Source organism: Medicago truncatula, chromosome 6 (assembly GCF_003473485.1).
Source record: "Medicago truncatula cultivar Jemalong A17 chromosome 6, MtrunA17r5.0-ANR, whole genome shotgun sequence".
Taxonomy (NCBI): Eukaryota; Viridiplantae; Streptophyta; class Magnoliopsida; order Fabales; family Fabaceae; genus Medicago; species Medicago truncatula.
In genome coordinates this window covers 161,033-187,272 of record NC_053047.1, presented here as the reverse complement: position 1 = coordinate 187,272, position 26,240 = coordinate 161,033, and the positions used below count along the sequence as shown (strand labels likewise).

The following is a 26,240-nucleotide window of genomic DNA, read 5'->3' as shown; positions in this document are numbered from 1 at the left end:
GTCGTGCACATGAAAATGTAGTCATTTCTATTTTAAATCATCTCATTTCTAGATTATATTTAACTATTTCTATTAAAATTAGTTTCATAAGTTCTAACTCAACTGTCAAAATTGTTATGATAAAGAAGAATACATTAATATTTGACAAAGAAACTTAAAATCATTTTTCTCTCTTTTATTTATACATTTTTCTTAATTTGCATGAAATGGTACACCAACTAGTTAAACTAGGACGAAGGGAGTATTAGATTTGAAAATTCTCCACTTATTTATCTTTAAATGTGAAATTCCGACTACTAGTCTATTTTAGGGGGAAAAATCCTTAAAAAACCAACAATATTTTAGTATTTGTATTTCCTCCTTTACCGAGTTTAGAATTTTGAACCTCCAATCTCAATAGCACTTGAGTGACATTATGATTGATGACATTAATGAGAGGGAGAGAGAAGAAAGCCACATGTGACATTGTGGTTGATCAATGTCACCCAAGTGTTACCCCTCCAATCCTTTAAGACTTCCATCATACTAGTTGAAATGTCTAATATTAAGTAATAAATATTTTTAAGAGTGAAAATATGAGATTTTAGGTCAGATCAATAAATTTGGTCATATGAAAATCGGTTTCATGGTCATACAATAATTTTATTTTAAAATAAAAAAAAGTAAGAATTACTTACCCAAAAAAAAAAAAAAGTAAGAATTAAGGATTTATTAGAATAAGAATATTAAATGTGTTTTAATTTCAACCAATACTTAATACTACTACTATAGTTTAATCTAAAGGATAATAGTTCTCATCTCATAACCAAGTAATTAAGTTTAACAAATTTTAAGGTGAAATTAAGGGTTAATATATGAGTGCTTCTGAAATATTGGTGATTTCTAGTTTCCTCTTTAAAAAAAAAAAAAATAGATAGATAGATTCCAACCCTGTAATCACCATGTATTTGAGAATTTTGGATAATAGTAAAGTTTCCATGTGACTATAGTATTGTAGTAGTATTATGAGAATACGCCTCCGTCCTTTCCTCCCAATAGTATTTGCAATAGTGCAGCAGCGAACTATATCACAAAGAACACCGATGACGAAAATATAAAAATGGAGAGAACTTTGTACAAGTATGCTAATATGGCCTCATTAATTTCATTTACAACTATGTTAATCATATAGTTCTTAAATACTCCAAACAATGTAAAAGAACTTTAATTTTCCCTTCTTTTGACCAACTTTCAGATCTCTATAACTTGTTATGCAAACAAATTGTTACCGCAGATAAAGAGAATCCTTAGCTCCATTATTGCACAACTATATGTCAAATTATTATTTAAGTTGCATTTCAACGCCAACACTTCGAATTAAGGATTAAGTCTGACCAAGAATTAAATAAAATGTTTCAATTCTATTGATCACAAAGTTTAAAAAAAAAAATGTAACAAATCTAATTAGTTATAAAAGAGTTTAACATCTTTATCCTCTAATAGTAGAAGACCATGTCAAAGTGAGTGCATAGTTTGAATTTGAATACAAAGCAGAATAACTATCCATCCTCTATGAAAAGCACATAACCATCCATCTCACGGTTCATAACTATATTCAAACACATAACAAATTTTAATTAGATCCTTATTATAAAGTGAGAAAATAGTGTATTATTTCATGTGTAATCAATGCATACAAGTGTTTATATAGGCTGCTAATGCTGTACAGAATGTAACTATGAGATAGCAAGCAGCAGATCAAATGTAAACTACACTAAGCTATGCTTATTAAGGGTAACTTGTACTCTAAGCTAAATCAGTCAACTGTATTGTTGACTTCATTATTCTGATCTGGTAATAATCCTATTTATTTTTTATGATTTGAGCACAAATTACAATTCAAACACAAATGAAGCATAAGTAAGAACCTAGAATAAAGCACTGCAATCATGAACAAAGACAGATTATAGTTGGTACCATGTGAGGGCTTGACCAACTTCTACCATATGTTCTTCTTCCTCTTCTTCAAAGATTGGCATTGCTAATCGTAACTCTTTCAGTTCTCTTCTCCAATCTCTCAACTCCAATCTCTTCAAATACACGTCACTGTTGTTGAATTTTGAACTGCATATGCCTTCATCAAGAAGAGCTCAAAAAGAGCTATGATACCAATTGCTAGAACCAACCAGGGTATTATTTTTGAAAATGTAGAAGAATAGCACTAGTGGACAATGAAGAAAAGTAAAAATCCTCAAGTGTATCGTAATTTTGATGTTAACATCCCAATCAAAACCAATGGTACTAATGATTCATCCAACTACGACAACATCTGCAATTATTTTCACTTCATAAAAAAGAATTAGAAAGAAAAAAAAGGAATAAGCATCGAGCAAAGATATTAATAATGACATAATAAAGTTATTATTACATTGACCATTAATTAATGAACATAGAACCAACATAAAATAAATTAAATAATAAACGGAAACACCACAGGAGGAGAATCTTTGAGAGCCAGCAGAGCAAAGCAAGTAGGTCAAGGTGATATGAGACTCTCAACATAGACATCACAGTTGAAGGAACTCTCAAGATAGATATTTGAGTTGAAGGAAATACATGGGAGGCCTTGAATCTTGGGATTCTTTACTGCACCAGTCTTGTAATTGTAAACATATACCTTATTGATGAAGTACACGAACACTTGGTGGTCCTCCTCAGAAATATAAAGCCGAGTAATGCAGACGCCATCAAGACCAACGAATTCGGCAAATGGAAGAGTGAACAATTTAGTCCAAGAATCTTTATTTCCATAATCATTCATACGCCAAATATCCAAAAAAGTTTCGGTGTGAGCAAGGACGCATAGGCAATCCCTAGAAACCCCCAAGCTGAAGTTATGCAGAGGTAGACCATAATCGGGCTGGGAAATCTCCCGATACGACTCATTTCCTAAATGAAGAGAAAGAATGTGCCATGACCATGAAGAGTGGTCATCTGGATCTTGTGATTTTAGGAATCGGTTATTTTGATCTTCAATGGCCCAATGAACGCTGCCACTTACAAATTTGCCAACATTCCCTTCGGGTATACCCATGAGTTGCGAAGGGAAGTCTGGAATCCTTCTCCAAGAGTTGGTGCCTAAAGTGTGAACCTTAACTTGAGTTTTGTAAACATCATTTTGAATTCCACGAGATATATAGCTAGAAACAGCAACTACCTTGTAAGTATGGGTAAATTGAGCGTCATACCCAATGGTGTATGCAATTTGTAGACTTTTCTCGAAATCCAAAGAGGGCAATATATTGAATTTGGTGGTACAAGGGTTCCATAGTAGCGGATCACCACAGTCGAATCTGTCATCGATGGTTTGAAGACAGATGATGCCATCGCAAGAGTCAGCTATGATAGCACGAATGTTAGAAGGATTTAGAGGAAAGTTGAGCTTCATATCAGGGACGATGGTTGTTGAGTTGTTGTTGTTAAAAACAGAAGTAAGTCGGGAATCAAGGAGAGAGAAGTTTCCTTCTGAAAAGAAAGCCCACGGGCTTATGAGGAGGTTGTGGTGGCGGCGGTGGATCTTTGACAAGCGAAGGTGATCATTGGCGAATTTGGGATCAGAAATAAAGGAATTAAAAGGTTTGGAGACACAGTTGAGTGTCAAGAGTGACTTGATAGGGGTCCTGTACAGAATTTCTAACAGCAGATCGAGAGATAGCAGAGCAAACAGGCCGAGGGGGTCTGACAAGTTTTGTTTTCTTATATTTCTATATGGTGCTACTGTCGACATGCTTGTTTGTGGCCGCAGTAAGTAACTGATGAATCAATATCTGTCAAAAATAACACGATACTAAATAAAAACATGATTGAACTGCTAAGTAAATAATCTATTTATAGAGAAAACTTTTTGGGCTGAATTTTCCTTTTTAAAAATACGTAACAAATAGATAAGAATAAATTTAATTTAAATATTAAAATTAATGTAACAAACGTGATGTTAAAAATTTGACTTTAAAACCTCTAAAAAGAAAAAGATTAGCAATAAACATGAGTAAAAAATAATTTTAAAGATTGAACTTTAAATCCTCTAAAAAATAAATTAGTAACAAACGTTAGCAAGAAATATTGTTAATGATTGAACTTTAAATTCTCGAAAAAATAAATTAGGTACCGTTTGGCCTAGCTTTTTTCAGTTTTTCTACATTTTTAAAGAGAAGATAGGTCAAACACAATATCAATAAAGTACTTTTGAAAAAATATACTTTTTTTAGAATTCATAAAATTGAATGGAATGGAATGAGCTTTAACAAAAAGTTGTTGAATGCTACTTCAAAAAACGACTTCTCTGTAATTTATTTCACAAGCACTTCTCTTCAACTCACGCAGGCAACCTTATCTTTTATTTTTTAATATTATATTTCAATTTGTTTTTTTCTTCCATTTAATTTTTTTTTGAACCGGTCCATATAATTTTTTTTAAAGGAGGATCAATTTAATTTTATTATCAAATTTTGAAGGAATTTTATTATCTTTTTATCACTTATATATTTAATTTTAATATCGTTTAATTATCACAACCTCACAAATATTTTTATTCATGTTGTCATTAAATGACACCAAATATTTTTATTTTCTTTCTTCAATTTTTTGTCATACCGTCATTTCAATTTTTTGTTTTTTTTTTTAGTCCCTAACTTTTGTCTGGACCGCCCTTTCGGGTTTTCAATCCACCGGGAATATATTCTTTTTTTTGTATGCCCCCTAATTTTTGCCTGGACCGCCCTTTCGGGTTTTCAGTCCACCAGGACGCTCATTTTTGGCTTAAGCCGCCCTTTCGGGTTTTCGACTTAGCGAGCTTTTTATTTTTTTTTTGTGTATATATATTTTTTGACAGAGGTCATCTCACAACTTTTGGTCATGCTTACCTTGTAGAGTTTAACTGTACTTGAGACGGATGTTGATGTATGTTTCACCTACCCATAAGTTCAAAGAAGATGTACCTGTTGTTTATGCTTTTCAGAAGACATGAAAAAAGTTTTTAAAAGATTTTTTTTTTTTTTTTGCTTTAGGTATTAACATCAAAAATAGAAGAAAAATTTGCAAACAGAATGAATGAGAATTTCAAATAAATGGGCATAGGCTCAAATTAATGTAAATGGAGTGGTGGCCTGCCAAAGGCGTGGCTCCACGGATTTTAAAAAGTTTGGAAAACGGTAATTATATGGAAAAGATACATTGAACACAATAACTATTGTTTCCTCTACCAACTTTGATTCCACCGTTCTGAGTCTCTGATTTGCCGGCGCTTCAGATCGGAAGTCCTTTAACAGCTAAGATACCCCAGATGAATCATATCTGATTTAGTGCAATTACCTTGCAATGAGCCGGAGGTCTTTTGACAGCTGAAATGCCCCAAGTGAGTCATGTCCGACCAGATGCAGTTACTTTGTCGTGATCCTTAACTTTTGCATAGATCGCCCTTGCGGGTTTCAATCTATCAGGATAATCATTTTTTTTTATAAACGTCTCTAACTTTTGCATGGACCACCCTTTCGGGTTTTCAGTCCATCGAGACGCTCTTTTTGCCTAAGCCGCCTTTTCAGGTTTGCGACTTATCGAGCTTTTTCATTTTAACAAAGTATTTCTTGACTGCATCGGTATTTACAGGACATACAAGTTTACCACCATTCTTTGTAATTTGGCATCCATTTGCCCCTAGAATTGGGTAACATATTTTTAAGCACAAAGCCACTTTCTTGACATTCACGGGGACAAGCCTTCTTTGTCGAATACTTGCTTTATCCTCTTGATATGACTGTCCATGACACCCGGCAATAACACTTTTAAGTTCAATCAATCTTGGCTTTCTTTGGAACTTCCGTTGACAGGACTTTGACCTTCATGTGGCACAGTGCCTTTACATTGAATACTGAGGGATGGCCGAGGGGCTGCCCCTGTTGAAATGTGCATGAAGTACAATATCCCTGCAAGGCAGATGGTAGCATCTCGTGCCAATCTTTGTACATGAAAGTCCTCTTCTGGACATTCTTTCTTCATATTTGCAGCTACGACGGCCAAGATGCCCCAATATGCGAGAAACCTCAGTGGAAACTTCTTCATCATCCTCTTCTTCAGCCCCAGATACAAGGAACTCAAAGTCGAGAAAGAGTACAAGGTTTAAGTGTTCAACGGGTTTATTAATGCATGAGTTGATTATTGATATAAACATTATGATTATGCAGATATGTGAAAATGATTAAAGGGAAAGGTTTTTTGGTTTTTGTATTACCATTTTTCCAGAAAAAGCACAAAATAAAAACAAGGTCGGGATCAAGGCGACCCTTCATTAATGATGAAAATACATAAAGCAAAAAGCCCTAAACAAATTCACTCTCGCCTCGGGTGGGACGAAAGGATTTTTTTTTTTTTTTTTGGAAAACATAAAGCAACAAACAAACATATTAATTGAACAAATGAGTAGTAGAAATAAACATCAGCAAAGACCCAATTGTAGCTAAACATTCCATGTATCAACATTAGGCTTCAAGATCCGATGGCGGATTAACTTGCATGTTTGCGTTCAATCTTAGCAGCGTAAGACCTTATCTTGGATCAACTTCTGAACTTCATTCCTAAAAGCAAAACAGCGCTCAATATCATGACCAGGTACCCCTTGATGGAAGACACAAGAGAGGTCGGGCCTATACCCAGTTGGCAATTTCTCAGGCATACGAGGAGGCGGTCTGGTCTGGACAAGCTTCCTCCTAAGCAAATCGGGAAACAACACTGCATATTTCATGGGGATCGAATCAAACTGTGGTTGTCCCGAAGCTCGTTGTCGAGGTTGTTGTTGATATTGCTGAAATTGGGATTGATAGCCCGGATCTTGAACAACATTGGTGATGGACCTAAGAGTGGCAATAGAGTGAGAAGACATATGTTGTTGTTGAAGTAGCACTTTTATATCAGGGTCATCGAAGGACCACACATTATTTTCAATCAACTTCTGAACTTCTTCCTTCAAATGATAGCACTGCTCAGTGTCATGACCTGGCGCCCCTTGATGGAATACACAGTTGAGATCATGGCGATACCAAGGTGGCAGCGGATTCTGCACCCGAGGAGGTGGCAGGGTTTGAACAAGGTTCTTCTTAAGCAAAATGGGAAGCAAATCCGCATATTTCACCGGAATTGGGTCACACTGAGATGCTTTTCGGACCTGATTTTGAGGAATAAGCGGCTGAGAACCCTGTTGTCGAGGCCGTTTCATGCATGTTGGCTGACATAGTAGCTGAGGCCTTTGCTGAACAAGCGGTGGATCCTTTGTAGCCATCAATGAAGATACTAGGCTAGTTAACTTCTCTACCTCAGCCCGAAGTGTTGTTACCTCTCCACGAAGCTCGTGGACCTCTTGCTCAAGTCGATCCATTTTTCCTGTTTGCATGAGTGTCTGCATATGCGAGCCGAACTTGGATGAAGACATTGAACGAGTTTACTGATGGATTGACCTTTTGCTGGTAGAAACAAAATATGAGATACAGACTAGAAACTATGAATGCAAAGATGATGCATGATATATTTATGCAAAAATGTACAATTTTTTTGAAGGACTTATCAAAGTTAATTTTTAAACATGGTAGAGAAACATGGTTTCATTTGAAAATTGTGAAGATATTGCAAAAGGTCCTTTTTCAAAAGGTAAGAACGAAACCAAGGAAAGAGTACAAAAGCTAAAGCTTAGTTAAGATTTTTGAAGTTGTATCTCTTGGTGTTCACTCGTACAAGGTCCATATCCATAATGTTTGCAAAAAACTTGTCTAAGTCCTTCAATTTTTGATGGAAAAATATATTTATTAATGAATGCATGTATGCATGGTTATACTAAAGTACATTGAATACATGAGGAGGTTAAGTTCCACAATGTTGGAGTTGAGGGTAACAACGCCACTTGGTAAGGACTATGGTTTCAAATGTACCTGTATCACGGGTTCTACCAAGTTCCCAAATTACAACTTCCCTTATGAACATATCGGTGTATAGGACCGCTCCTAGTCCAATAACAATCATAAGTAAGTCTAGTTTGAGTGTAGTATCGCGTGTCGACCAAAGTCAAGACTGCTGTTGGTTTAGCCACCGCACTACGTCCTAAAAAAAGGCCAAGATGGGTTAAGGGTGATCTAAAGGTCCTCAACGTTTAACGGACTTCAAAAATAATAACGCCAATCACGACTGCTCATGACGACATATTATTACTTTTGAAAGACCTACGTTGAGTGGAGTTACATCACGTGTACACATATCGCAGGACCGCTCCTGGTATGGCACTATGATCGTACTCCGTCCTATCTTATGTTTCACTCAAGCCCGGGTGTAGGACTTATCTCACCACTCACGTAACACGGTATGTAAGCAAATATGTACAAAGCATAAACAAATAGTACAACACAAAATAAATAAAATAAGGTGGGTTTAACCCGCGTAAAATTTAAGTCCCCAGTGAAGTCGCCATTTCTGTGCTCGTGATTTTCGGATATCAAACCATTAATTGATTTGAATCGTTAATCTTTGAACTCTCGATTTTTATTCGTGGGAAGGGAAAAAATGAGTAAAAACCCTCATCGAGACTTTGGATTCGGGGGTTGGTTACGCGAAGGGAAGGTGCTAGCACCCTAAGCGTCTACGATATTCCGTAGGAACCTCTTACCTAATTTATCTTGTGCTAAATTCATTGCTTATATGAAAATTATTACCTAAAAATCTAAGTGAAAGAATGGGGGGAGAAGAAGTATGTTTTTGGTTATTTTTATTTGATTTGGAAGGATAAAAATCCTATGCCTACATACCCTTAAAGAAAAGGGATCAAAACCAATGTAGTTCACCTAAAAAGTTTCTTTTTGGTGGGTTAGGTTGATTTTAAGATTTTTTGAAAATGGGTTTTTAGGAGAGAGAGGCCTCAAGGCATGAGATAAAATAAGGTGAGGTTGTCGAATTTTAATTACAAAGAAAATCAAGTATATTATGAATATTAATTCAATTAAGCATTTGATTAAGAAAAATAAAAGGAAAAGCAACTTGGGTTACAAGCCAAGGTTTATTAAGAAAATATTTTTGGAGTTTTGCATGTTTTTGTTGTTTTTGAATAATAAATGAAAATTAAACTAACGGAGCAATAAAAATAAAAGCGCGTGGATTTTTGTAGTGACGTTGGATCACCACAAAATCCCTAATCTAATTTTTTGCATTTTTTGGATATATCTAAGGCGGTAAGGAAATAAAATGACACACACACCCACACACTTTTCTCATTTATATTTACATTGGACCTAAATACATTCTAATTGCTGGAAAATAAATAACAATAATTAAAATGCTAAATAGAAATAAAATAAAAATGTAAAAATGCTAAAAAGAAATAAAAATGCAAGAAAATAAAAGAAATGGACTACCGAAGGGACAGAAAAAAAAGGGAGAAGAAAAGAATAGCTCGTTAACACAAGCTAAATAGGGAGAAGAGAGAAAAGTTCTTTGACAACTCAAGAGAACTTTTTGGTGTGTCAAATTGTGTGGAATGAGGGCTCTATTTATAGGTGAGGAGGTTGATGAAAAAAGGAAAAAAGGTTTAATGGAAATGATAGACAATTATGGTGAATTTTGAAAAAGGAATGTTAAAGTTGACACTTGACTTGAAAAAATTTTTAGACCTTGTACATTTTATTTTGGACCTATTGACACTTTGTTTTTTTTTTTTACACTAATTAATTAAAAAGAAATAAAATAAATCTAATACGAAATAAAATAAAACAAATTAAACTAAATCATGTAAAGAAAAATAAAATTAAAAGATCGAAAATAAAAATTATTAAATATAGAAAAAGTAACTAATCTTAAAATTAAAATTAATAAAAGAAAATAAAAAGAGAAAAGAGGGTCCGACTCGGAATAAAAAATGAGGTACTTCAAAGTAACCTCTTTGTCAAAATTTCGTCTGAAACGGCGAAAATTCCCGACTTTAAAAATACGAATAAAATAGGTAAGAATAGAGGAAAGTGGTCAAAATTTGGGGTATGACAGATATACACACAAACACATTAGCGTTTAGAGTAATATTTTATGTCTGTATGTCTGTTTTTTTGTTATGCTAATGCGTATAATTTTTTCAGTGTTGCGCAATGCGTACAATTATTATTTTTATAAAATTTTGATTTTAATTAAAAGTATTAGTATAGATGCCTAAAAAAATTATACTTATATATATTTTACACATTTATATTGTAACAAACTATGCATATTTTTTTCGAAATTTTTTTTTTTCTGACCCTTTTGTCAAAAAAAAATACAAGTTTGACCCCCTTTGAAAAAAAATTCCCAAAATGACCCACTTTTGGTTTTTTTTTTTTTTTTTTTGTCCTTTTGTGCGTTCCCGCCGTTTGAAATGGCGGGACTGGCCGCCGGTCCGACACGTGTCACGATCTGACAGGGCAGCTTTTTTTTTTTTAATTTTTTTTTGTCATTCCCGCCATTTCAGATGGCGGGACCGATTTTTTTATTTTTTTTTTCGTTTTTTGCTTTTTTTAATTTATTTGAGAAAAAATTTCAATTTTGCACCCAGGGAGAATCGAACCAGGCGCATATGGGTCAATATCATTCAGTGTTACCACTAAGCCAATATACATTTGATGTTAATTTTCGCATCCAATAATATATATACTATTTTTTAAATCAGTTTCACACACCATGAGGCATGAACCATCCACTTTTTCATTTTTGTTCCCTCAAAAAAAAAAATCATTTTTGTTTTTTTTAATATAAGTCTTATAAAAAAAAATAAATATAGGGTCCCCATGAGTTTAGATTTTAAGGTGAATTTCTCTAACCACTAGGCTATTTGACAAAAAAAAAAATATAGGAGATTTTATAATTTTAATTGGATTCTATATTTTATTTTAAAAAATTACTCGAATATGAACAAAATCTAGATTTTATTTTGAATATATATATCTTGAAATAATATATATATCATTTCGTCGGATAATTTGTCGGTGAAAAATATATATTTCGTCGGATAATAATAATAATAATATATATATAATTTATCGATGAAAAAAAAATTATTTCGTCGGATAATTTTTCACCGATAAATTATATATATATTCGTCGGAGATCCTAAATTATCCAATAAAAAAAAAAACAAAAATGAAAAACTGGATGATTCATGCTTCATGGTGTGTGAAACTGGTTTTAAAAAGGGTATATATATTATTAGATGCAAAAATTAACATCAAATGTACAGTGGCTTAGTGGTAACACAGAATGACAATGACTCATATGCGCCTGGTTCGATTCCCCCTGGGTGCAAAATTGAAATTTTTTCTCAAATAAATTAAAAAAGCAAAAAACGAAAAAAAATAATAAAAAAATCGGTCAAATGGCGGGAATGACAAAAAAAATTTAAAAAAAAAAAGCTGCCCTGTCAGATCGTGACACGTGTCGGACCGGCGGCCAGTCCCGCCATTTCAAACGGCGGGAACGCACAAAAGGACAAAAAAAAAAAAAAAAAATCAAAAGTGGGTCATTTTGGAAATTTTTTTTCAAAGGGGGTCAGATCTGAATTTTTTTTGGTCAAAAGGGTCAAGAAAAAAAAAATTTCTATTTTTTTCTTATTAAAAAAACTAAACATGTCTTTGTCAATGACACCAACAATGTAACAAATATAATATCATATAATATAAATTCTTATCTTTTTAAATGACACCAAAAATATGATATTCTTGTAACAAAATTTGTTATACAAAATAATTGGAAAAGAAAAAACAAATTATTCTCTAGCTTAGCTTAGTTGATATTGAAAATGTATAAATATATGCAAGGTCACGGGTTCGAACCCCGGACACCACCAAAAAAAATAATAAATACAAAGTTTTGTATAATATTTTGTCAAACAACTTTTAACTTAAAAATAATTTTAGAACTAAAAAAGAACTAAAAAAAATAAATAAACCAAACAGCTTTAACTTTTTCCTTAAAGAGTTTTATTTTAACTTTGTTTTAAAGTAGTTTTTAGACCGAAAAAAAAGCATGGCCAAACGATACCTAAATATTGTTGTTGGTGTCATCAAAACAAAATAATTTAGATTATATTTTTTGATATATTGTTGGTGTCATTGAAATATATAACCATGGTTAGTTTGATTTGTTATAACATGAAAGCAACAAACATTTATACCAAGATGGCAATGGAAACACAAATAAACACTTAATGAAACTGTTTGGTTTGGATGATTCGTGAAGAAACCATATCAAACCATTCCATAAATTTCTGAACTAAAGAAACTCAAATACAGAAAAGCTTAAACAAATAAACTGTGAAATGTTGCATTACAAATCCCTCCGGTTAATCCTTCCAGCTACAACTCTTCATCCTAAATTGATTATCTAAGTAAATATATTTCACATGCTTTTATTTATTAATTAATTGAAAGGGTAGTTATACTATACTTATTTTTTTCTAACTTATGTGTATTACTGACAACAAAAACAAAAAACTGAACCACAGTGAATGAAGTTGAAGAAGTAGAAGGCTGCTAGCATTCACTTGGCATTGGCAAGTGATAGGAGTAAGAGAAATCAATTCTTGTGTTGCATCCTCCCACTCTCAGAACCGGCATAGGGATCAATGGTAACATTTATGACGGCTGGTTTCCTAGCAGAGAAAGATTCTGAGAGAGCTGACTTTAGTTCATCAGGTGTCCCCACAAGATAACCCTTCCCACCAAAAGCTTCCATCATAGTGTGGTACCCTGCATTTGGAACAAAGGATGTCGGAGCGGGGTCCTCCTTGTGAGGTCCATGTTTCTCTTCCGCGCTTCTACGGTCACCACCATATACACCACCATTGTTGAAAACAATCACCACCACAGGCAGTTGGTACCGAACCAATGTCTGGAAGAAAAAAAATATATAGAGCATCAAATTGCATTCTTGTATTCATAAAATGAGGTGCAAAAGTAAAGCATATGCTGCCATGTATGAATGAGATCACATTACATATATTAAGAAACCAAAAATTTATAAACTAATATGAATGAATGGTTTTTAAAAAGTTGAAATTCACAAAGCTATATAAACAAACAAATCCATTTTGATCATGGCTAAAAGTTACAAGCATAAGAACATTTTTGTTTGAAGCAAAATGTATTCTCAGTTTCAGGCTAGAACAGATATAAAACTTGCATGGTCTCAGGGAAAAGTAAAGACCTAAATAACAAGGCTAAACTGAAGAAAAACAAACCTGTTAAGAAGTTATCATAAGGTAAAATCCACATATCTCAGATATGTATCTTATTATGTTGCTCACTAGTTTGCAACATAGAAGTTGGAAGCTAAGATTCATCGTTTTTAACTCTAATGCATGCCAAACAGCATTTTGTTCAATTTCATGGACGAGAAAACATTTATGATTAAGTACTAACTATCCAAGATCTTGCTATCAGGAACACTAGTTAAAAATCTAAGCAGAAACCTTCACAACATCAGTAATTGATTTAAATGGAACTTCATTTTTGCAGCAGCATACTACATTTGTCTATCATGTACGACTAGAGATATAAAATTTGAAAAATCTCGGGGAAAAGGGTAAAGACCTAAAATAACAAGGCTCTAGAATAACAAACTAGTTCAAAAGTTTTTGTAAGGTAAAACAATATTCCACGTATCTCATATGTGTATCTTATGATGCTCACTCATTTGCAACATAGAAGTTGGACACCAAGAGTCATCAGTCATCACTGTTAAGTGCAATGCATGTCAAACAACCTTTTTTACAATTTCAAGGACAAGAAAGCATTGAACATTTCATAAACACCGCAACTAACTATCAAAGATCTTTACTATCAAGAACACCAGCTAAAGTTCTAAACAGAAACCCTCACGACATCAGCATACCATAGCTTATTCTCTGGTTCAGGCAAGAACAAGATATATAACTTCTATAGTCTCAGGGAAAAGGTAAAGACCTAAAATAACAAGGCTAAACTCCAACACAACAAACTTGTTAAGAAAGTTTGATAAGGTAAAATCCACAAATCTCATATGTGTGTGTTATGTTGCTCACTCATTTGCAACAAATAAGTTGGGCCCTAATGTCCATCACCGCTCGGTCCAATGCATGCCAAATAACCTTTTTTTTTTCAATTCAAGGACAAGAAAGCATTTATATTCGCCACTACTAAGATTCATCACTGCTCAGTCCAATGCATGCCAAATACCTTCTTTTTTTTTTTCAATTTCAAGGACAATAAAGCATCTATATTTGCCGCTACTTATGTCTATATCATGTACCACTAGAGAAACACATTGTAATATTCAAATCCAACAGGGATCACACAATTCTAAAGCAATAGTAATGATTTAAATTTGCACGATATTTTAGATGACAAAATATATACCTCAACTTCCATAGCACTAAATCCATATCCGGAATCCCCTTCAACAGCAACGACAAGACGATCAGGATAAGCGACAGCAGCCGCAATACAATAACCAAGACCAACCCCCATAGTCCCCCAAGTACCAGCATCCAACCTAGTCCTAGGCTCCTTCTGAACCAACACAGATCGACCAACATCCATAGTATTAGCACCTTCAGAAACCACCACAGGAGCCGGACTTCCTCCAAATTCCGAAATAGCATCTCTGATAATCCTCATCGGCGTCAAAAAATTAAACGGCACAACATCCTTCGCCAATTGAGCCTCCATCTTCACACCATTGTCCTTCACTTTGCTCGAAATAGCTTCCACCCATGGATGAGTGCTCCCCAAGCAAAACGGATCATCTTTAATCTCCTTATTCAAAACCTCCAAAACTTCTTTACCATCACCAACTAACCCTAAAAACGGTTTTCTAAGCTCAATTTCTTCCTTGCTCACATCCACCAACACAAACTTTACATCTTTAGACCATTTCGGCTCTTCCCCAAAATGAAGCAGCCAATTCAACCTCGCACCAATCACAATCGCCACATCACATTTTCCAATAGCAAGTGACCTAGCCGCGGAGGCAGCCAACGGATGATCATCCGGCAACAATCCCTTCCCCATTGGAGTAGGAAGAAACGGAATCCCCGTCTTTTCCACCAATTTCTTCAATTCATCTTCAGCTTTAGCATAAGCTGCTCCTTTCCCAAACACAATCAACGGCCTCTCGGCCTTTCTGAGAAGCGAAACAGCTTCTTGAATCTTCGAAGATTCAACACTTATAACGTGACTTTTCTTAATTTTCTCTGCTAGATATTTTGCTTCGGTCAAAAGCGATTCAGCTTCGGATTCTGAAACTTTTTGATGCAATACATCAGTAGGAAGATCCAAATAAACACCACCAGGTCGATTCACAACGGAATTAGCGAGGACCTGTGCGACACAATTAGGAATTTCGGAGATATGTTTAGCTTTGATAGCGAATTTTGTGAAAGGCTTAACAGCTTGGATCTGATCGAGTTCTTGAAAATCACCACGGCCGACGTCGTTTTGGTTACAAGAACCGGAGATCATGACAGTAGGCCATGTGTTAGTGGTGCCGTTGGAGAGACCGGCAAGACCGTGAACGCAACCGGGACCGGAGACGGTGAGGAAGATGCCGGGACGGGAGGTGAGGTAGCCGTAAGCGGAAGCGGCGTAACCGGCGGATTGTTCGTTGTGGAAAGCGATAAAACGGATGCCGAGAGAGACGGCGCGTGTGGCGAGTGAAGTTACGGGGATGCCGACGACGCCGAACATGTGTAGGACGCCGAATTGAGAAAAGGATTTAGCAGCGAGGACATTACCGTCAATTTCTCCCATTGAATTGGAAATGGGAAAATGATTAAGTTATGAGAAAGTGATAGATATAGTAATAATTCAATTGAATTGAATGCTGCTATATTTTGTGTAATGTGTTCTTATATGGAAGGAATGAGAGAGAGGTTGGCCTTTAAAAGAGGAAAAGAGAAGTGAAATTGTTTTTGAATGCTTTCTTTCTTTGCTGTCTGTCACAAACAACAACAGATACAAAATTGGAGGCTCTATCTAGTCAAAGGGTCTCTCCATTAGAACCTTGCTGACTCAGACTCCACCAGTTAAGATTAATAATCTAGTCATCACATCACACTGCTCCTCCCCCCTCTCTCACATTCACCAACTAATGTGGATGTGTAAGGAGCCAAAATATAGTAAAATTATTTTAAAACTTGTTAAAAAATCAAATATACTAAATTGTTTTTCTACTTGAAAATGTAACCTCTTCAAAAATCTGTTAAAAAGTGTAAAAGAATTTTTTCAATATAAATTTTATTTTTAATGTTTCTTTTATAGAATTTTTTTTTTTCTGACCCATTTTTCGAAAAAAAATTCAAGTATGACCCCCTTTGAAAAAAAATTTCCAAAATGACCCACTTTTGGTTTTTTTTTTTTTTTTTGTCTTCTAGTGGCGTTCCCGCCACCTGAAATGGCGGGACTGGCCGCCGGAGCTGACATCCGTCGCATCAGGCTGGCGCAGCTTTTTTTTTTATTTTTTTTTTCGTTCCCGCCGTTTCATCTGGCGGGACTGATTATTTTATTATTTTTTTCGTTTTTTCTATTTTTCAATTAAATAATGATGATAAATAATAATAATAATAATAATAAATAATAATAATAATGATAATGATAAATATTTAATAAAAAAACTACTTTCTCCGCGGAAACCAATTACGCCAATGTAAACTATGACCTCCCGTAGCACATAATTTATCTTTTTTTCGTTTTTCTTTTTGTTTTTTTGGCAGCATTATTTTACATTTTTTTTTTGAACAAATAGCATTTTTTTACATAAAATAAAACACAACAAATAATAATGATAGATAAAAATATATTAATTTATTTGAACACATAATACATAACGTTATTAACTACCGATTATTTAAACTCGGACAATTTCTCCTAATATGACCGGTATGCCGACACAACCCACACCGTCTCGGCGTTGGAGTCCTCTCCACCACCTCCTCGTCCATTTCAGTCCTTATGCGGGTACTATTGGGTCGACCTTTCTTTAGTCTTCGCATGTTTGGATTATGGCAAAGCACGGGACCGTCGTATGGAAGCCAATAACTCTTGTCGTGGACTACTTTGAAGGCTGTGTTGTAGATGGAGTAAACACTCTCGTTTTTGAACACAGGTGGAATAAGGGTTGTGTAGTCATGGCGAAATGAAGAACACGCGGCTATGACATGAGAACATGGCAAATGTAAAGCTTGAAATTTCCCACAATCACACCACCCCGCTCGTAGGTCCACCTTGAAAGTTCCCATTGGCCTTCCTTCCCTGTAGTTGACGGTCTCACGGACTGAGAAGGTATACCTTTCTCGGTCAAACTGTTCGACATGATGGGTGTTGGACTTAACAATGTCATCCTGAATCGCATTTTGGCAATATTCACTGAACAAATCTCCGGAACCTACCCTTGCAAACGCTTTTTGAGCCTTATCAGCAAAGAGACATGCCAGCCTATAGTAGGTTGATTGAACTATAGGTGTAACAGGTAGGTTGCGTGTTCCCTTAAACACAGAGTTCCACGACTCAACGATGTTGCTTGTCATTTGGCCCCATCGTCGACCCTCATCATATGCTTGAGTCCACTTTTCTTTCGGAATATTGTCCACCCAATCTAATGCACGCTGATTTGCCTCCTGGATTACACCACGATAGTAATTGAACAAGGGTACGTTTAGGGCATATCCTGCATGTTAAGAAAAAACAATTAGTTAGATAGTGAACCTATTTAATAATAACACGATATAAAAAAAAACTGTAACATAATATTGTTACCCATATTATTGACAACATCCTTAAGATCTCCATCCTTGATTGTCCTCGTGAAATTCTGCTTAATGTGTCGAATGCAGTACACATGAGCTGAACCAGTTGCTTGCCAACCATTCCTTAGGTCATTGAATGCGCTTTTAATTGATTCATGTCTGTCGGAGACCATGCAGACAAATATTCCCTTTGTGACGTGCCTTCTTAGATTTTTCAAAAAAAAACTCCAGCCCTCCTTTGTCTCACCTTCGACAAGCGCAAAGGCGATTGGAATCGTTTTGTTGTTTCCATCTTGTGCTACCGCAAGCAACAATGTTCCTTTGTACTTGCCATACAACCACGTCCCGTCGACATGGACAACTGGTTTGCAATACTTAAACCCATTGATGCATGGATAGAAGGCCCAAAATAGACGATGAAATTGTGTCTCTCCATTCTCGCCAATCTGCGTTTTTAAATCGAAGACGGTCCCTGGCATCGTCTCCTTCATCACATTCAACCATTGCGGAAGATCATTATATGATTCCTCCCATTTCCCGTAAATAGATTCGATGGCAGCGTTCTTTGCTAACCACGCCTTTCGATACGTGGTTGTGTAGTTAAACTTTTCTTTAATGTGCGCAATGATCAATTTTGGCGTTACCGAGGCATCCGCATGCACAAGTGTCTTGATGCTTTGGCTTATTAGCTTGTAGTTGAGCTTGCGATGATCCTGCGACATTAAAGTCGATGTGCAATTGTGTGGACCCATCATGGTCCCAATCTTCCATTTGCCAGTCTTTTTTCTAAAGGAAGCTCTCAACTTAAATTGACAAGTCTCGAGTGTACATTGAATGACATATCTTGTTGGATCTGAGTGTATAACATCGTAATCCAGCGATTGTCGAATGTGGAAAGACTTGATTGCATGCAAACAATCTTCTTTGTTGTGAAATGTCATTCCTTCCTGAATAGCCCCATCGACAGGAACATTCGTATTCCAGTGATCGTCGGTAGTCAGAGCATCATAAGCATCAACGTCAACGTTACGCATATGCAACGGGGGACAGTAAGCGGCTCTGATCGGCACTGCCTGTAGCGGTGGTTGTGGTTGTGTGCCAGCCATAATGCTCCTCCAAATATTTTCTTCTTCATTTCTGTTTTCATGTTCGTCTTCTTGATCCGCATCATGCTGAAGTGCCTCGTCTTCTTCACTTTCACTTTCATTACTAGTTTCTTCTTCTTGATCTTGAATGGTGTCTGGGATGTCTTCAAACTGACGAGTGAAAAGATCTTCTAGGCGGGTTTGTGTTTGTGGTTGCGTTTGCGGTGGTGGTTGTGAAGATGATGGTTCAAATTCACATTGTGTTTGTGAAAACGATTGGGTGTACGGTAATTGTTGTGATGAAGAAGAGGGGTCAAACTCATATTGTGTTTGTGAGAGTAGCTCGGTGTATGGTAATTGTTGTGATGAAGATGGGTGTTCAAACTCATATTGTGTTTGTGAAAACAATTGAGGTGTTTGACGCGGTTGTGGTGTTTGACGCGGTTGTGAAATCTCCCGGTTTTCAATAATAACTGATAACTCAATGGAACCAACCGCATTAAAATATTTGTGAGTGGCAAACATATCTGCAATGTCATCGTTGTCGTATATTTCGGTGTCATTATACTGGATATGACCTTGAACGAAGGCTTGTGGTGCTCGATATATAATTTTAGATATCACCTGAGATTCAGTGAGATGTAGTTTCTGCTCTATTCTTTTTTTCAAATGATCAATGTTGCTTTTGATGCTAACATAAAAACATTTTCTTTGCTCACTTTCAAAAAATGAACCAAATTGATTTCTTGAAACTTTTCCATTGTAGTGGACAATGAAAAATACATTCTCTGGTGTGGGTGCTATTGTTGTTATCTTTCTTGGATAATTTTGCTTGTTTCTAAGTGTTAAGAAGAGCCCATAATATAGAGGAATAACTGATAAATGCCATGCCACGTGTCAATTTTTTACTGGGCCAAGCCATTCCCGCCATTTGGACTGGCGGGACCAAGGGAAAAGCCTGCACGCGCTACAGGAAAAATCAGCTTTGCAGGCGCGTGTACAGTGTTGCCAGACGCGTGAACAGTCCTTGCCAGGCGCGTGTACAGGCTTTTCAGGCGCGTGAACAGTCCTTCCCTGAACCAGAGGACACGTGTTGAGTTTTCATTGGACCGGACGGTCATTCCCGCCGTTTGGAATGGCGGTAACGGAAGGCAAATTCTGCAAACGTGAACAGGCATACAAATTCAAGATTCTTGGTACAATTGATGCATGCATTGGTTGAAAAGACCAAACTTAATAATTGAAAGTAGTAGTAGTTGTAGACATTAATTCAAGACTTCAATTTTTCTTCTATAAAATCAGTGTTCTAGTTTCACACTACTACACACCAGTTTTAAAATTCCTCTCAATCTAACATTTCTTTCCTTGTCAAAAGAAGCATACCGTAAAGCTTTTCTTACCTTCTAATATCAAGATGGGAGACATCCTTTATTTAGGCAACAAACATAGATCTCGTCATATTGCAGAAACTATTAATGTAAGTTTATATTATTTTATTTTAATTGAAAGTTAATTATATTAAAATTATTTTTGTTTAATTATTTATGTATATCAATTCTATTAAGATTATGTTCTGTATGTATAATTAATAAGACTTAATTATTAACAATATTAATATTTTGTAGAACGAAGACCAACATTACCTTCGAGTTCGATGTCATCGTAAGATTTCCCCGGCGCCCCCAACCATTGAAGATAGCTTAAGGTCAGCCGGATTGTGGGACTTTGCTAATTTAAACAAATATAATGTTGATAATCGTTTAATTGTCGCATTATGTGAAAGATGGAGGCCGGAAACCCACACATTTCTTTTTCCATCGGGCGAGTGTACAATAACGTTGGAAGACGTTCATATGCTCCTTGGTTTAAAGGTTAACGGTGAACCGATTACCGGTAAAACAGAAGTTGGGTGGGAGATTGTTGAACCTATATTAGGAAGTAAGCCATTAAACTCTCGCCATGACGGGAAGAGTATAAGATTATCATGGCTTCAAGAATATATCAACGGTGTTGGTATGACAGGTCCACCCACGACTCTACATATGTTTAGAGCCTATGTCTTATACTTGATAGGCTCTCGAATAATGCCTAATAATACTGGTAATCTTGTACATTTATCGTTTTTGCAATTGTTGGATAAATCACCTGAGGAGGTTGGACAGTATAGTTGGGGTTCAGCTTGCTTGGCCACGCTATATAGATCCTTGTGTGACGGTGCAATATATGGCAATATCGAAATGCCTGGGTGCACAATTCTCTTGCAAGCATGGGCGTGGTCAAGAATGTCATGCTTAGCTCCCGTGCCAAGGATACCACCACAAGCTCATGCACAACTTCCGTTGGCAAATATGTAAGTAAAATAAATGTTATTTTTTTATTAATTTTTACATAAATTTATACAGACTTTACTAATTATAACATTTTCAAAATTAACTAGATGGCTAGAACATGGTAATAAATTCGTGGAAAATCCTCGGAATAATCTCGTATGTACGCGTTTAAAAATCGACACCATGACATATGATCAGGTATTACACTTTCTTTTAGTCATTGCTTTTTAGTCAACAATTGAAGACTAATATTCATTCTTTTTAAACAGTTCTCCTGGAGGCCTTATGTCAACTTCAATTACAACAACGAAGAAGAAAGCCAGATATGGTCTGCAAACACATATCTCATCTGTTTTCAGATTGTCGAGAGACATCAGACAGACAGAGTAAGGCTTCAATTTGGCTTACCGCAACACCCACCTTTCTTACCAGAAAATTTGAAAGATTTCCACAAAATTAATTTGTCAAAAGATAGAATTAAAGGCTCGTGGGGAGATAAGCATCATCGTCAAGTCCAAAACTGGAACCAACGTCATCAATTAGCACTTCACGGCGTTCGGTATAACCATGAGGTTTATCCAAATCGTCAATATTTTGCATGGTATTGGGAATTTTTCGGAGATTATTTGTGGCTTTCTAGACAAGTATTATTGTCAAACCCAAGGCAAGCATGTGCATCAATTTTACCAGGATTGCCACGTGACTATCCTGCAGTCCCACAAACTTATACGGTGCCAGATGAAAATATGTGGTCAAATACACCTCCACCCTATAACCAATTCATGACACCTCCACCCACTAACTTTGACCAAACCTTTAACCCATCCACCAACTACAACTACAACCAAACTTACCAATCACCGCCACATCCCACAAACCAAATCTTACATAACACCCCAATCCCATATCCAAGCTATTCTCAACAAAGTCATCATGGAGAAAGCTCTCGAACATCAAACTATTCATTTGATGACTACAATCCAACTCAATACACCACACAAACCGGTTATCCAGACCAATCACAATACACCTCGTTCAACCTACCAACCCCTCCACACTTTGTCAACTATCCCCAAACAAGCTATGCACCTCAATGGCCAAATTCACAAACAAATACCATAGAAAATCTGGCAGCAGGGTTTAATGACGATGACTTCGTCAATGATATCTGGACCAATTCAGCTTCCCAAATGCAAAATGAAGTCGCTATGGAAACTAACGATGATGCTGAAATTCTTGACGAGGATGTGGAAGAGGAAGAGGAAGAGGAAGAGGAAGAGGAAGCGGAAGAGCAACACCAACGACCCGTACGGAACAAAAAAGATAAATTATGTGCTACGGGAGGTCATAGTTTACATTGGCGTAATTGGTTTCCGCGGAGAAAGTAGTTTTTTTATTAAATATTTATCATTATCATTATTATTATTATTTATTATTATTATTATTATTATTTATCATCATTATTTAATTGAAAAATAGAAAAAACGAAAAAAATAATAAAATAATCAGTCCCGCCAGATGAAACGGCGGGAACGAAAAAAAAAATAAAAAAAAAAGCTGCGCCAGCCTGACGCGACGGCTGACGCGACGGATGTCAGCTCCGGCGGCCAGTCCCGCCATTTCAGGTGGCGGGAACGCCACTAGAAGACAAAAAAAAAAAAAAAAAAAACCAAAAGTGGGTCATTTTGGGAATTTTTTTCCAAAGGGGGTCATACTTGAATTTTTTTTCGAAAAGTGGGTCAGAAAAAAAAAAAATTCTCTTTTATAAGTGTCCTTCAAGGTGTTGTTTATTTGGTATGTTGGTATTAATTTAAGATATTGGAGTGTGTACTTTCTAAAGGTCTCAGGTTCGATTATCTCCAATATCAGTTTAAGTGGATTAATTTAACTTCTTAAAAAAATATATGAAGAAGTGATAATTATACAATTTTTTATTTGAAAGTTACTTATGATTGTCGAAACAACGTCTTATGAATATTTGTAAGTGTTTTCCTTTGTAAATGTAGTCAATTTTCTAATAACCTTATGTCTAGTTTAATTGAGTTTTGAGACTTAACATACCTTAGCTAAACCATAATTATGTCTCTTATTTAATCTCAAAATTATATGAGAATGATAAATAGTTTGTAATGGTTGTGAATTTTTGTTAACTAAATGTCAATTAGAAGTTACTGCATTGCTCAAAAAAAAAAAATTGAAGTTGCTGCACTAAAACGATTCAATTTAAAAGAAGGGAATCTCTGTATTAGTGAAATAGAATTAAAAAATTTAAATAAGAGATTAATCTAATTCATTTGAGTTGGTATGACGGTGTTGATTTAATATATTGAAATGGGTTTATCTAAAGATTTTAGGTTCAACTTTTTTAATGTTGATTTTTTTTATTCTTGTCAAAAAAAAAAAAAAAAAGGTTCAACTTTTTTAATGTTGATTTTATTGGACTAGTCCATAGAGAACAAATTAAATAGGAACATAATTATTTGTTAGATTAATATTTATAAGCTGTTGTACAGTATCATTAAAAGTATGGCTAAATATGTTTTTAAATGCTTCTTCTTTCTTTCTTTGCCATCACAAGATTCATGTATAGGTACTAGGGTGGCCAATCTCATTGTAAAGGGTCTCTCTATTAGGACCATGTTGACTCACAACTCACATGTAGTATTTAGTGTCTTTGTCTTTGGTGTCTTTGTTCATATATCTCTTTTAACCATTCATTTTCTTTCATTTAAATAATTTATTTTAATCTTTCAATCAACATTATCTCTCATCTAAAATAAATTAAAGACACTAAGGGTGTGTTTGATGTGCAAAACAGTAAATACTGGACAGAACAGTACAACACAAGGCAGAACAGCACATGACAAATTTTTTATGACATTGAGTAATTTTTTGTTTTATATGATTTTTAAGGGACGAAATGCTATTTTGGTATTTTAGACAACTTGTACGTGGGACAAAAAGTTGTGTTGTGGTTTGGTGAGGGACAAAAATATGAGTTTTTGTTATGTCCCTTGCCTCTAGTTTGTCCTGTACCTGAAACAGTTTTACAAATCAAACACTGGACAAGTAGAGTTGTTCTGTCATATCCTTCATTTTTTAGCAAATCAAACGCAAAAGGCATCAAAGTCAAAGGTACTGAAGTGCTATCTAGTGACTCACAGCCTCCACCTGACATTCACCAACCAATGTGGATGTGTCATGTTTTTGTTTACGGATAAAGAAAGTGCGCACGAGAATAAAAGATATCTAAAATATCTTCAAACTATTTTTTTAGGAAAACTATGTTCAAATCTGTATGTAATGCGATTGATCTTGAACGGAATATAAGACAACATAAAGTACACAACAAATTTTTATAGTATCAACAAAAAATTTATTTTATTCGAATTTTATAGACAAATGATTATTTTAGTATTTTATATAATGTGAGACAAAATTGTGTGGTGATTTAGGTAACAAAAAGATAATATTTATCCGGCGAAATTGATGATTAAAATTTCATATAACATAGAAAGCTACCTCAACAAAATTCATATGGATTAAAAATTTGCTGTCACTACAGAAGAAGGGTCTGGTCTTTCCATTAGGACCCTACTGACTCACAGCCTCCACCAGTTAAGATTAATAAATAGTATAGTCATCAATGTTTAGTATCATAGTTTACTCTTCTTCCTAACAAAATACTTACAAGTTACAACATCCACGAAGTAGAAATCTACTTTTTGAAACTTAAATATCATTCATTTATATATTTTTTTTCGTAAAAATACTAAACAAACATTCAATTCATCAGATACAAAACTTCAAACATTTTTGTTAAATGGATATCACCAAGAACTTTATATCATTTTTTTCCTTTCTAAGAATAAATTTAGTGCGATGATTCAGTCTAATTTATATTTAAAGAATATTTATAAATGTACTTGCATTTATCTCTCTCCAAAACCGTAAGGATTTCCATAATTGATAGTGTAATAAACTGGATAATTGGAACTATACTATTCAATTAAAGATAAAAGTGATAGATTAGAACACAATTAAAATTGGTGTTCTTTATACATAAAAAGAATAAAAGAGATATGAGAAGGACTTAAGTCATTAGTTACTCTACAAGAGAGTCCAAAGGGAGAGAGGAGAGAAACTTCATCCTTTCCCATTTATACACGATCACTAGCCACGTGTTTATTTACCTCAATCAATTACATTTTACCAAATGTATTTTGAATCATAACAAAAACTTTATATTATTTATCAATAATTATATATCATTACATTATAATATGAGTGGAGGATATTATCTCAACATTGTTTTTGTTTAACCTCCCTCTCATTTTTATTTTTTTTTGCAGAAACTAAAATGGATTATATTATTAAAAGTCTTGAGATTTCAGCACAAGAAGTGTCAAAACCCCAGCTGAAAGAGTCAAAATACAAGAAATAACAAAGAGTTGGAGCCAAAACAAGCTCAAAAAAAAATAAGAATGCTGCCCTGTTACAAAAATATTCTCAAGCAAGGTAAATGATTCAACCACCATTTCATGTTAAAGGATTTAACCTCCCTCTCATTGCATGTTTGGTATTACAAACTCTTTTGAGGAAGATACGTACGTACCATTTTTAAGTGATTAGACTGATATTCCATGATTTATTTCACATAGAACATTAGTAATAGAGATTTTTCTCAGATACTTGCGTTCTTTGAAATACATACTATTTAAGTATTTACAGTATGCTCCTTGTTTCAGGAAAAAGAAAAAAAAAAGAGTATTTATGCTCCTTGATAGTTTTTTTTATTGAAATAGTTTTCCTAAAGTTTTCATGTAACTCAAAAGTTTTCTCTTACTTAAATGGAACTGCTTTTGTTTGATTTCAGTGCTAGAGAACATAATTTTTATTATAAGAATTAAGAACGTTGAATTGATTTGATAAGTTTAAACGTTCTCGCACACGTAGATTGGTCTAACACATTCCAACGTTCTATACTTTTATTAAAGAAGTATGCTCTCAATTTTTGGA

General features: G+C 34.9%; 2 protein-coding genes across 2 annotated transcripts; both read right to left on the bottom strand.

Annotated features, from left to right (window-relative positions):
* Nucleotides 1-2,361: 2,361 nt before the first annotated feature.
* LOC25495094 (F-box/kelch-repeat protein At3g23880) lies at nt 2,362-3,803 on the bottom strand. The gene has a single exon (XM_013595256.3). The coding sequence runs from the start codon at nt 3,764-3,766 to the stop codon at nt 2,516-2,518; it is 1,251 nt and encodes a 416-aa protein (XP_013450710.1). The 5' UTR covers nt 3,767-3,803; the 3' UTR covers nt 2,362-2,515.
* Nucleotides 3,804-12,229: 8,426 nt separating this feature from the next.
* Nucleotides 12,230-15,996, bottom strand: LOC25495093 (2-hydroxyacyl-CoA lyase). The gene is made up of 2 exons (XM_013595255.3): nt 14,421-15,996; nt 12,230-12,915 (listed from the first exon to the last, which is right to left on the bottom strand). Exons 1-2 carry the CDS (start codon nt 15,810-15,812, stop codon nt 12,601-12,603), a joined length of 1,707 nt encoding a protein of 568 aa, XP_013450709.1. The 5' UTR covers nt 15,813-15,996; the 3' UTR covers nt 12,230-12,600.
* Between the last annotated feature and the right edge of the window lie 10,244 nt (nt 15,997-26,240).